Source organism: Metarhizium brunneum, chromosome 5, assembly GCF_013426205.1.
Source record: "Metarhizium brunneum chromosome 5, complete sequence".
NCBI lineage: Eukaryota > Fungi > Ascomycota > Sordariomycetes > Hypocreales > Clavicipitaceae > Metarhizium > Metarhizium brunneum.
The window spans coordinates 1,360,496-1,374,627 of NC_089426.1; the positions used below are offsets into that span (position 1 = coordinate 1,360,496).

Here is a 14,132-nt window from a genome sequence, read left to right on the forward strand (position 1 = left end):
TCTTGGGTTCAGTCTGTGCAAAGGCAACAGGGTCCCCAACCAACGTCGGAGGTCTCGATGTCATGAATCCGTGGAAATCTTTGGGCGGCACGTCAAAACCCCCAGACATGGGTGATCCCTCGCGCGAGGATCAACACATACAACAATACATTGAGCAGTAGGATCCTCCACGACCGACACCTGGATTCCCCAATGTGGTAGGTCGCGAGGCTCTCGTTTGGCATATACCGGCAGTGAAACAAATGCCGTCGGTCAAATGCAACGGCAAACTTCGTACGGAACCGTGGCATAGCGTTGCATCGAGCAGGCTCTCGACCAACAAACAGCCAAACCGCACCTCTCTCTACCCTTGCAAATCTTCAATAATTGCATCCACGAGAAAACACCACGGCGATGCCCCTCTTTCTGAATAAACAAAGGGATGCTGCACACGCCCCCCTTTTTTCCTCCCGCATACACATACGAGCAATCCCTACACGAAGAGGGGGTCACGATGTGCGATGAGGTCAGGATGAGCAGGGACTTGGCAACATGTGGGTTTATATAATTGGCTCCGAGGGGATTTGGGTTGGGCGCAAGAGGAAAAAAACCTGAATGGTTGACGACATGGGGCTTTTGCGCGGCCGAGTCTGGCAGCTGGACATTGTGCATTGGACTGCTGTGCGACGCGGATGATGAAATGGTATGCATGCGGGCAGCACAATGGCATCACTTGATTCCATGAATGGCGCGGACACTGGCGGACCTGTGACTGTGGGGAGATCAATTGATCATACATACGGCACCGAGTACATACTTGGACATTGAAGGCCTGGATGGCCCAACTGGTCGGCCATTCGAGGGGCCCTTTTTAGTAGTCTCAGTGCTGCCCGGTCGCGGGGAGGGAACATTGAACATTGAACCAGACTTGACACATACTTGACGATTGACAGCCAGCACCCACGCACGTCGCCAACAACATCGGCGGTGTGTGTCGAGCAAGCAGACAACATGGAAGAGGCCGGTGAGCCGCAGAGCGGGCTGTAGGGCCAGCCACTCAGTTTACACGCCGACTTGGACTCATGGCCTTGTTTGGCATCTGGTAATACGCGGCATGGCCACGGTCAGCCCCAACGGTGGATGCCGGGGGGTGCGACGAGCCAAGCAGCTGCCGAATTTCCAGAAGCATGAGCATGAATGAGCATGAAAAGAGGTCCCGTCAAATTCCATCTTGACTCGACGACGACGAGGCAGACAACGAGGCCCCTGACGCGCGTGGCCTGCTTCCAAAGACCTGGACCGCGAGGACAGTTCTTACTCAGTAGTATGTACAATGCATTTTGAATCGAACATGGCATCAACAGTTTGGCAGCCTTGTTGCTCCTTTTTTTAAAACCCTCTTTTTCCTTCTCCATCATCACGACTGGACCCAAATATAGCAGCCCAACGTTGCCCAAAAACAAGCACTTGAGCACGGTCCAGAATCTGTCAACTGCTCTTTGTGCGCTCAACAGGGCCACCCTGGTCGTCAGGGCGTGCAGTCAACGCCGACACAAACACATGCATTCACAATAGGGAAATAAAAAAATTAATGAAGTAAAATTAAAAATAAAGCCATACCCCGGCTTGCCATGGACGTCTTGGTAACGCGTCCCACACGAGATACGGGATGACAGCGGGAGCCAAACCAACGACGCCATCTGCCAATGCAGAACGCGCCGTGGCCCATCCCTGTGCTGAAGCTTCTCCGGACCGCTTGAAACGGGCTCCCACCTCGGGCTCTATTGCCAGGGGTGTATATACGGCTGGGAATAGGAGAGCATCTGCTAAACGAGCGGCTAGGGAACCGGGAAACGACAAACAGGGGAGGGAAAAGAGCAAGACAAGGAGCAACATGAATGGTTTGACTTGCTGGCAGAAGGGCCACATCGTGTTGAATGGACACGGCAGAAGCATGTACTACACCCACTGTATGTACAATGTAGATGCCGGATGTTGGTCAAAACTTGCGAGATGGAAGAGCATACATGCTGAGAGTGTAGATTCATCCTCTGGCTCGGGAACCTTGGAGAACAGCCCGAGACTTCACCGCGAATACACAGATCCTGGTGCATGCTCTGTTTGCAGGCGTCATATTCAATTTCGCCACTCTGTTACCATCTTTCACCGTATTCCATGTTTCACTATATTCACCTCGATCGACATCTTTGCATCCATCCGTCCTGCCAGTCTGTTTCCGCATTTACCGCGTTACGACTTCGTATTTTCAGCCCAGTAATTGGCTGTACTCTTGACACAGAGTGGAGATCACCTTGGTTCTCTCCGTTTATGAAGAAAGGTCGCCGCGGCGGCACACAGTGCGGTCAAGGTGCAGTCCGCACGTAGTGTAATTATAGATGCCGCATGCATGTCCTCCGTATATACAATGCAGCCAGCACTGAGAACAATAAAGGACAAAACATTCATGCAACAATGGTATTGTACGTAGTCCGTGTCATGAGTCAAGTCCAGCCCGTTTCACTCCCGCTCACACATGTCGCTAGTGCTATTTAAACACTGCCCAAGGTAAAACCAAATCTATTTATGATCGAGCCGTATGCCGGGCAAATGCCACTGAGCCAACCGCAGCCAACGGTTGACACGTCGAAAATGAAAAGCCACCTGCAAGCACGGCCTCTTCACCTGCGCACGTTTCACCCCGAAATAAACCCTGTGAATATACATAGTACTCACCGACGCCGGCCAATATGTGAATGGTAGCATCCAGGTAAAATTCGCCGTCTGGCCGCTGATCATGGGCAGGCAGGGTACGACACGTGGAAATGGCAAGGGCCCCCTTTTCCCTCTCTCTACTCAACTCGGTGCCCCCTGTGCTGTCTTGTATCCTCCAAGAGGGATCTTGCCCGTCGCCGTGTAGATCACTTGGCAGCGGTTCAATCACAGCGCAGAACCGAACCAAATGGGGAAGGTAGGCGGCCGAGGAGACACAGAAGACGTTTGCAGCATTGTAGAATCCGTACGGGCGCACTGCGAGCGACAACAAAAGCAGACTTGACACTTGTTTTCCTTCCGGCTCTGCGGTTGGGCCGCACAAAGAGGCAGCTCCTTCGTGAATGCTGAAACGGCCGTGGGAGCTGCATGAACGGAAATGCCGACGATCCAAGCAGAGTCTCGACAGGAAATTGACCCCACTCTGCCTGTCAAAAGAAGCACCGGTCGAGTCAATCTATCAAGCCGTCTGTCTGGTCGACGCGGGCCCGCGTCAAAGGCCGCCCGGAACTGAATTGTCATCTGGCCGTCGTGCCTTGCATAGCCATTTCCCGAAGCCCACCAGCTGAGCCTCTCATCTTGTCAATGGCATGTACAATGCGCCGCCAGATCAGCATTTGATGCGAGATGGGTCGTCGGACCAACCTTGCACATCGGCATCGGCATCAAGGCCCTCGGTTCCGAGGGCCACGGGGCAGAATCTTGGTGCAAGCGCCAGGAGATTGTCCCTCTCGTAGGGTCTGCGGGACAAGAAAAAAAAAGCAGCACCCCGACCGACCAAGAGGCCCTTTCAGGATATGACTGCCACGGCAAAGCACCCGGCCATCTTGCCAAGAACACCGGCGACACCAGTCTCACATTGTTGCTGTGGGGGGACCCTATCAATTCGGGTCTGTCAAGCGAAACGCAGCAAATTTCGCATTTAGAAAAAAAAAAAGAAAGAAACACGACTACGAGTAGTACTAGGGTACACGTGCCCCTGTAGGTAGCTTCCCAGCCCAACGGGACGCCTGTCTATTGGGAAAAAGGAAGATCGACCCAACCACGCTTCTGCACGCCTTGTCAACAGCCGAAAGACGGCGGAAATAAAGACAAGAAAAAGAGCATGGCCAAGGCGAAAATGACCAGTTGACACGCACGGCCACAGGTACGCGCGGCACGGGGCTTTTTTGTCCCGCAGCCGCCCCGTTATCGAGGCGCTGCGAGAGCCGAGACCGTCCCAGCTGGGCTCAACGCTCTTCATGTCGTAAAACGCGAACCCTGCGTGCACAAAGACAGCTGAAGCATTGGAATTTTCGCTCAACCTTAAAGAAAGGCCCATGTGCTCATATCATTGTCCTGTTGTAGTGCTTTGTCGCCCGGGCGCACGAGGACTAGCGCCTGGGCTCTCGTCGACTAACAGGCCCCAGCATCCGCGGATGTCGGGGAGGGAACGAACCCGTCTGGAGCCCCATTGACGGACGGGGTGATGAAGTCCCGGGCATTGATGGCCCGACGACTAAGCCACGTTGGGCAGTGCAGCGAAGGACAAAAAGAAAGAAAGAAAAAATTCACAGCCGGCAGCGCACGTCCGTTCGAATGAATGACTCCCGATACAACTAGCATTTGTTACTAGTAGTAGCACTTTTATCCTTTGCTTGCGATTGCCTGACCACGCCATGGCGCGCCCCTCCGTTTGGGTCCGTCCCCACAGGCTGATTGGCGCGGCCCTGACAAGATTGAACATTGGGAAAAAGGCCAGGCTGCACATGGTGGTTCGTTTCAGAGTCGAATTTGGGGGCTCCACTGTTTCTGCCAAGGAATCTTCGACCAGGAACAGCTTGCCAGAGGGGAGGCAGGAACACAGGACCCGGAGGCTTGGGTCAATCATCTGTGAGGGAGAATGAGGCCGGGCCGTTGGGGAGGCGTCAATGCCGACGTGTGTCTGCTGGGGATGTGTGCATAAACCACGTTGTCTTGACGGTTGGGAGGAACCCTGCTCGGCTGGGCGACGAAGTGGCCTGGTCGCTGGCACATTTCCATCAACGGGACCTAGCTGGACTAGTCACAGGGGGGAAACACTGTTGTTGACAACTTCTTGTTGTTGTTGTTTTGTGTCTTTTTTGCAGGCAATGTAGCCAATTGTGGTATCGTATTTGTGTCTATCTACCTTGATCCATATACGCTCATGCCAGATGTGCTGCACAGCAGCCTCCTAGTCCGCCCTGTCGGGATCCCAGCGCCCGCGCCCAATTCATTCTGCCAAAACAAAAAACCCCGCAGACCTGTGTCAATCAAGTCAGGCTGTATGCCAAATGCCGCCTCTCAAATACATGTTGGTACATGGCCAAGTTAAACATCAAATATATGCGCACCCGTCCGCCAACTGTTGGCCGCTTGCGGCGTTTTTTCGGTCCCGCAATCAAGAAAAGAAGAAGAAGAAAAAAACAAAAAAAGTGACCGAGCATCTACCATGCCATTGGGTGCAGGTGTGCACCAAATTCTGTGACGCTACCAGAGTGCCGTTGAGCGAGCGATGCCGTACGTAGAGCTGTTCTTCCAAGGTTGTCGATATGCTTGGCGTGGCGACGACGTAAACAGTGGCCCAGTTCGCCCTTCAACTTTGGCGCTTTGAGATCCGTGCTGAACAATGTTGGTAGATGCAGCTACTGTCTCCCGGAGCGAGTGCTGACACTTGACACTGAGCTGTACGGTGGGATTTCCTCTAGTTGGCAAGTTTCGGCAATACATCGCAGCTGTCGGGGAAGTCAATTCCCCGTACTTTGAGTTTTTCGTGTCGATACACTAGTCAGGCTGTAATTCGAGAGAGCAGCGGCCAAACACGCTTCATGTAGCGTCTGTATGCTAGCTGCCTGTCGGGTGGAAGTAGTAACGCATGTTGGGGGGTATCCTTTCTATATTTTCGCTGGTAAAACAAAACAGGGCCTTGTGTGATTTGTAGAACACGTCTTTTGCGCCGTCTGTGGACGCACAAATGACCAGTCGCAAAGAACACACAAAAAGGGGGTCGTCATGATTCGCTTATCCTGAAGACGTGTCGCATTCGCTCGATCCAAACAAAAGAAGGGTGGTTTTTTCTCTCCTTTTGCCATGCCTAGGCGCTGTCGCCAAGGATGGTTTACTTGTAACCGACCATCTTTGCGCAACGCTCACAGTAGTAGAGGTTGTGGGCGATGCGGACCATGCCGGTGGAGCTGACATCGTCAGTTGAAGTAGCTTCGACTGAGCGAGCACAACGCATGCAGCGTAGAACTTCAACCGAGGCAACTGATGGTCGAGGGGCGGAGGAGTCCATGCTGTGTCTGTATCTGGTGGCGGAGGAAGACGCGGTAGATAGTCCTGATTCTGATGAGGCCGAGGAGGATGATCCAAAGCGTTGAGATGAGATAGTGCCGGCGGAGGACATGGCGGTATCTATATAGTTGGCAGGCTGTGTGGTGCGTGTGTATGCTTGTAGAGTGCTGGGAGTGGTGTACGAGTCGGCCGCCTTGTCAGGGAAATAACCCAAGTTTCAGTGACCCCTGGTCGATTTTGGCCCGACGCTTTGCAAAAACAATCTCCCGATTTAAGCTTTTGGAAGCAACGAAAGAGCTGCAATCGAAGCGGCGTTTTGATATTGCGGATCAGATGAAGGGGTCCTAGGGTCCCTGTGTCGTAAGCGTGGTCAGGTCAAGGGTGATTGTTGAGGCAGGACAATCATATGACCAGGGCCAGGACTTGTATTTTCTTTCAGGAGTAAGAAAGAACCGGGCGTCGGGCAGCTTTAAGGCCAAAAAAAGAGTCCTAGTCTTGGGGATGAAAAGCAGACCAGGTCTATTAGCTCCAGGAAAGGGGTGTGCGGTCTTTGCGAGGGAAAGCTGGCGACGGGGAGGGACGGCCTTGTTAAAGTAGCGCCCGGGAGGGCTGGAGAGACAGAATTAAAATAGGGTCTGAGGATGGCCAGCAGATCCACGGCCGTTTCTCAAGATGGCACGGCTTGATCGTCGATGGTGGCCGGCCCTTCCACGCACTTTTTCACCTTGGCCCTGGCCAGGGCCTGGGCCGCCATGAGATGTGAATACCATGCATCGGCTGTGGCCGTGTACGGGTACCGCAGTGTAGCGTGGCTTGCGGCTTTGCAGGGCGAAGTTGCAGTTTGACGGGGTGGATGCATGTAGTGGGGTACAGGAGGGGTGGGAGTGGGGGCAGCGAAGGGGAGGGGCGCCCGGCGCGTTCGGGGGTGTCGACACTGTCGAGACTCGAGGCAGGGAAGAAAGTTTCCAGGTCCATGCATGTGCATGTAGGCGGCATTTATGCAAGTACACGAGCATAGCAACTCTGCGACATTGGGCACTGGGCGCCGGCCAAGACCACAGCAGGCAGCAGCCATTTGGAACTCCGCACTCAAAACAAAGCCGCCGACTCTGGTCAGACTCACCCACGCCTTGCCCTGAGCAGCCAGCCAAGTCTTGTCGCAATGTTACGGAGCAGCCTCCGTAATTTTCGCCGTGGTCCAAGGGCTAGAACTCCTTGGACCTTGGGCTCGCCTTGCCGGGCTCTCCAGTGGAGGCATATTCTCTTCCACTTGGGGAGATTGCTTCAAAACCCCAACGGGCCCAGTTCGTTATGCCTTTGGCGTACCACAGCAGGCTACCAACAAAACATGCTGGAATGCGCTACATTACATTACGGAGTACTGGGCGGCCAAGCATGCATGCAGGGTACCGAGTACAAAGTTCACAGAAATGGTGTGCCGGGGGCCAGGGTTGCCGAGTCCCCTCTGCCATCACCCTAGCCCACCTACGACATTATTTTGAACCATTGGTTCGTTGCGGCGTCCTCCGCGAGTACAACCAAGAGCAGAATGGCCTAGGACCTCTTTGATCTGGTGTTCTATTATTCACTAGTTCACCAGTGTTGGCATGAGCCAGGCAGCTTTCACGCTTGGTGCATGGTAGCGAACAGCAGCCAGATGCATGTATTCCCGCAGAACAATCGAGTCATTAGGCTGCCGGCCCATTGTCCCAGAGCACGAAGCTCGAAGACTGAATTGTATCCGCAGACCATCAGATATCTGTCGCCCTGTCTGCAGCTTCTTGCAAAAACATACTACTCCGGGGCCTCCGTTTGGAATACACATACTCCGTACATATCGTCTTCATAGAGCTGCCGATTGCCCCCAGTCATCCGTACGCTCCAGTCAGTCTAGTTGCCCTCGGAAGTCTGGAGTGCTTCGTCCAGACGTTTCTTAGCCACGGCCTGTGGATGACGAGTCTAGCCTTTGGTGATGCGGAAAGGCAAACTAAGCCCGGTGCGACCAAGGCCAGCATCTGGCAACCTCGAGCCCCAGCACGTAATAACGAAGCCTTGAACTTATCCGAGCAGGAGATTACCGAATCGGAGAGCTCGGGCAGGGAGTGGATATAACGGGACGGCATGAGTCCGCCTTGTCCGTCCAATGTCGCTGGCATTGGGTTCACGCTTAGCCTCAATGGCCTCCCCTTCGCGACAGTGGAGTCCGCTAGAAGCCACTGTTTCTGCCCTTGCAGCTGCCTGTGATCTGGAACTGGTCGAACATTTGAAAGGCGAAAGCTCTTGGAATGGCGTTGAAACGCGAGTTACGAACGAGTATAGACCCGGCGACCCTTACTGCGTAGTCGTCTTGTCAATCCCTCGATGTACGGTACTCTAGGGACGGCGCGTCAGCCCAGCAACCCATCTCGAATGGCTTGAACACAGGCTGGAGTCATTTTCTGCATAGTACCACCTTCGCTCGACTAAAACACCATGACGTTCAAACGGAGAAAACTCCGGGGCTTAGTTTGTCTCGCAGGCTGCAAACTGTTGAAGACATACACAATCTGCAGCACTCGTCAAGTGACATGATACAAACATCGCATTGGATAATGCAGTCATCAGCTTGGCGTTTTAGACATGCAGCAACAACGCATGTCCCCCTCGGTATGTTGATGTGCGCCTACCGTTACAGATATGGGATACACACCAGCACGCCGCTAATTCGGGAGCAATCTAACCGAATGGCAATATCTACGAAGAATCTGAGTTCCATATCTGTCGTTCTAACTCACAATACCGGACAGCTTTGGAACGAGGCCGACGCATCGTGCCAGAGCCGACGGCAATAACAGGCCTATGAAAATGCCTGCTTGTTTTGCCGTGCCGACAGCGGCAGCGTAAACATGTGTCCTGGTAGGAAGGCACATGTGCTTTTCCGTCGCCGATATTGGATACAACGTGACCAGAATACTGTCATAATTCATAAATCGAAAAGGAGGAATGAGTGCAATGACGCGATGACGGCACATGGGGTTGCCATCTCCAGCGACCTACTAAGAAGCCCAGAAACACAATTGCCGTGTCCTTGTCCGTTTTTAGACCGCTACTACTTGTGTCTTTTCACAACGGAGAGATGTCGGTTAGTGATGGTGACACGGCAAGCACGGTCAGCCGCTCTTGATTTTGGTGCATGGATACTGTATCATTGCAGTTCAACCAACATCGAGCAAGGTCATGCGGCTCGGTGACGAGTATGAGATGACTGCTTGCAGTTTATGTCTCGGTTTTTTGCCCACCGCTTGCACATTCGTCAGCATGTGGGTGATGCGAAAACACGATGCCGCTGCCAAATGGCTCAGCCTTAAACCCGTGCAACACAGAAACGCGTATTGGTTGAGGCTGACCGGCATGGACTGACTGAGTCACCAGCCAAGAAAATGCCATGAAGACATCACGCCTCAGCCATCAATAATGCGCAGCTCGGAACAGCACAGCACATGCTGTCACCACTGAAGTCCGCATACGCATCAAAACCTCCGTACTCCGTACGGTCAGTCAGTCCTGTCAAGCTACTTTACCAAGCTGGAGCACCATGTCTGAGCACCCTGTGACACACCCCTCAATGAAGACGCGGGGGCCTGGGTTCACCTCGGTACTTGCATGGTACCCTCTCATCAATGCAAGCAAAGGGCTCCATGGCACTGTGACCTTCTGGCGTACATAGGCCTTGATGCTAGCTTCGGTCCTTCAGTACATGCATGTACTCTGCCAGTTTTAGCAAAACCAGTCCGTCGGTTTGAGGCCTTGGCTTTGGAAGTGGACCGGCTTCATCGGCGACTCCTGATGGGCCTGCAAATCTCCGATCCTAACTCAACGTCTTCCAAGAAGCCAGGATGGACCTTTGCAGGGAATACCAGTCAGTCACGGACTCACGGTCAGTCAAAGAAGAGACATGCTGTATGTACATATGTCACACTTTCGATTCAATCGAACGACGTGCGTGTCAATTGATGCCTTTTGCTCGTGACGAGCATCTCGTTGTCGATGGGTTACTGCGCGGTAACTCGTTCAATGTATGCACAGGGATGATTGAATAGGCGGCGACAAAAGCCAGCCACGGCAGCGACAGTTCTGCGAGCACCGGGGTAGCGCTGTAGTAGTACGACTTTATTTACACTGCACATGTGTATTTCCAAGACAGCAACGATGCATGGACTAGGGCCAGGCGCCATGCTGCCAGTTCTGTCTGGTATTAGTACTCCGCACTCGCATATCATACGGCTGATGTACGGAGTAAGGAGTACATACTGTCTGGTTGGACCAAGTTGTCGGCATCAGCTCCGTGACAGAGTCGGCCTCTACCACGGGTTATGCCTGAAGCACTCTTCGAATTACGCCGTCAAACAAAAGCCCGAGCGGAGGCCGAAGGCGCAGTTTTGCCAGCGGCATGAGCCTCCCGCTCTTGGTAAACGTTGCTTAACAAACTCGCGTGTCCTTACGTGTCAAGATGGATCAACCATGCATTTTGACATTCAGTGAGCCGTCCTCAAGTCTTTCACCAGCCGAATAGAGGAGTCATGACGGCCATTCCATGAGCGAAGGCTAGATATGGAGGCCCCCGTCTCCGGATCAATCGCAATCGTCCCACAATCCATGATATGACAGCTCGCTTGCGTTGACTTGTCCGGGTCAACTCGTTTCAGAGTGACACTGTGACTTATGCTTTTCAAATACTACTAATATCTCTCAAAGTATCCCGCCGGCTCGGTCGAGATCTGCAAGCCGCAGCAGAAGTCAATGACTCTTGTCGATGCGATCAAGAAAGTCATTTAGAATCCATATCCTCCAACTAGCCGTTTCAATTCCCCGGCCCAACCACGTTTTTTCATCTCCACAGATCGTCAGTGAAGGCGGATGGCCTGGGGTTTGAATTTAGATCCCAGTAGCATGCAAGCTGCGGGGCATGCGGACCTTTCTACAGGCACCATTGGATGTTGTGCAAAGCCCCAGTGCCGCATTGAGAGCGTAACTCATGGAGGGTTTTGTGACAGGATCAAGTCATGATGCTTCACCAATTCCCTCCAAATACTCGGTAGCTTCTGCAAGGATGGGACGCTCATCCTGTATCCACAGATGGGCAGCAGTCTGATGGCTTTGTCAGATGCCAGCGGGGATTCCTTAGTGCCCGCAGCAGATCGTCGATGTGCAAAAGATCAGCGATGCTTTTGCCACGCTTCTGGCAACTAACTGGAACAATTGTCTAGCAGGGTTGTGCAGCATCAGTTACGGACGGGCCAAAGAAGAGCGCTTGTCACTGGAACATGTCGATCGGACGTCGATTTGAAGGGGCTGCCAGTCAAACAGTTTTGGAGGGTCGATTTCTTCAAAGATCAGCCTGCGGAAGTCTCCAGGCACTGACTGACTGGGCCGATTGAGGCGTCGCTGCATGGTCAACTCGTCCCGTCTCTGATAGTCCAAGTACTCCACCCCGTTCTCTAGGTTGCATTTGATACTTAAGTACATACATGGCGGCATTCAAGAGTGACATGCCTATCAGCATGTCTACATGTTACTGTCAACACTGATATTTTGCCAACTACCACATACTATATGCGGGGAGAGTCTAGTCCGATCCTGCACCAGAGGTATTTGATTGAATACTACTGAATGCTTCATCATGCCATTATCAGGACTACTACCAATCGGCATTTCAAGCCTCAACTATATGCCTCAAAAATAGTGCTATAGCAACGGACATCAGCTCCGTTGAAACCCAGAAGCCAACATTGAATGGCATCCAACTTGCCGGAGCAATTCTTCCCATAAAGCTCAGCGCTAGGGATCGGAACGGGGATGGAACTAAGCAACCTGACAACACGATGGCTACCAGTCTCTGACCTAACGAGCAGCGTCTTAGGCTTGGAAGAGACGAACCTATTTACGCACCGCGTTAGTATCTTCTTTCTAGGGGGTGCCGGGGGCTCAATGGCAGCATTCTTCACCAAGTTCAGCTGTCTTCCCAGTGTTAAAGTTCAGACCGGAAGGCCGCAATCGAAACATCTAGCCAAAACAACACGCCACAGCTCAACACCTTTAGGCGCAGACTCTAACGCCGTGAACGATGCGACATGCGTGGCTTCAAACTCGAGCTCCCCGCCATGTTAGCCTCCAGACATTTAAAGCTCTTCATACTTTCGAGCTTCTAGCTTAAGCTAACTCCCTAAGCGTTTGCCGGCAGCCCTACATACATACAGTGGCTGTACATGTGGTTGGCTGACGAGACTCCATATTCCTCCCTCCCTCTTAATTGCATGTTCCCTGACTTGTGCCTATCTCCTTGCGCCACAATGGACAGGTGAGCCTAGCTCAGTGAGAACAGATGGCAATCTCCACCCTGTGATGAAGTGGTTCAGCAAGAGACTTCGTCTCTAGCAGCAGTGATTGGCTGATGGTGAGTCTAGAGCCAAGAAACCCCTGGCTGGCGCGAAGTTTGTCGCTGAAGCCGGCAGGTTGCCAAACAGGCAGTACTAGTAGATGTTCGAGTGACACTGTCGCAGCACGACTACGGAACTCCTAGAGAAGGTTCCGAGGCTTCTACTGTCCGTTTCACCTACTACTCAGGCTAATCTGGCTTGTCTTCTCTGGTCTTGGCGAGAATGGGTTGAACCTTGTCGTGGTGAGTCAAACTATCTTGGTGAGAAACCGTCGCGACACAGTCTGACTCATCAGTAGCATTCCAGAGACGGACGCAACTCCATCCAGGTTCGATGTGGATGCCCGGGAAACACGGCGAATCCCCCCCCTTTCCCAAATTTTGGCATGGCAGAATGGCTCGGGAGCTTGCCCGGAAAGCTCGGTTCTTAGTTGATTCCAACTGCCTCCCTCCTCTCTCTTCATCAGCCTGTCGCATTTCTCGGACTGCTTTAGGTACGGCAGAAGACGACGCGTAATAGAATGTCAACTGGCTGTTCTGGCACTGTTTCACCACCAAAGCCATTGTGACCAAAAAGGGTCTGGTGTCCGTCGCGATCTGGCCACCCCGGCATACATAGACAGCTAAGTTAAGCGACTGCCCTTTTTGATATTAAAGGGATTCTAGGCAACCGGTTCTCACAAGCACTCTTCTGTCTCAGGAACTTTACCTAGGTGAGATATTAGTTTGGTGGGGCGCAACTTTCAGCGACAGAAACATACAGTGCCGTTTGTTGGTTTCAATGTTGGACACTTGGCCATTGTCACAGCTAGGCTGAGGCTACGGAGTACTCCGTAAACTTTCAATGTTGTATCTTCTGGGGCAACTTCCACATTTCCAGGAGCATCAACTTGGAAGGTCTCACGTAACCATGTGCTTTCTCGAATTTCCTCGCCAGAGAAGATGATATCGGTGAAGCACGTCGGAAAAACACATCAACTATCAAGGACCCTTACTCATGTCGCATGCGACCCGCTCGAAAATAGCTTCAATGGTACTTGGTGCCCAGCACGGAGGTGACTTCTGGCGAGACGACTACTATCTACTATCTCTTCGAACAGTGGGCCAAATCCGAGAGGCCTGTTGTCTGCCTCGGTGGCACCTACAACCGCTGCGAGCTGAGGCTGAGGCTGCGGCTTGGCCGTTGGGCTGGTCAAGTAGAAATCCTGTCTCTGGGTAATATGCACGCCGGTAGATGCTGTTGATGCTGGAGGTTATCCGCTAAAGCTGTGAATCCGTACAGAGAATATTTGACTCGCAAGTTCCTTGGTCAATCTACCCGTAACGAACTTTGATCAGCAAATTCGGTAGGGAGCATTGCCGCAGCCCGTTCGTGTCCAAGTCTACAACAAAAGGCGGCTTCGAAAGACTTCACATGGCTCGAACTGACCGACGATACAGTGATATCGAATTCGACGATATTCTACCAGACCGCTTGGTTGGTACGGACTTGCGCCGTATATCTACTCCGTGTGAGCACCTAGAATATCCCGGCATACATCTGCCTTCCCATAGACGAAAACAGTGTATCTGTGAATTAACCCTGGTGGTCCATGCCATGGAGGCAGTCGTGTTTTGCACCGCTCCTATGCTGCTAACTGGGCTGCTAGATATTCGCCCCGGGAATGTTGCCCTA

General features: G+C 52.7%; 1 protein-coding gene across 1 annotated transcript; it reads left to right on the forward strand.

Moving 5' to 3' along the window:
* Positions 1-5,930: 5,930 nt before the first annotated feature.
* Positions 5,931-6,128, forward strand: G6M90_00g085040 (uncharacterized protein; the record flags this gene model as incomplete). Its single annotated transcript, XM_066131264.1, has 1 exon — positions 5,931-6,128. The coding sequence occupies one exon, from the start codon at positions 5,931-5,933 to the stop codon at positions 6,126-6,128; it is 198 nt and encodes a 65-aa protein (XP_065987413.1).
* Between the last annotated feature and the right edge of the window lie 8,004 nt (positions 6,129-14,132).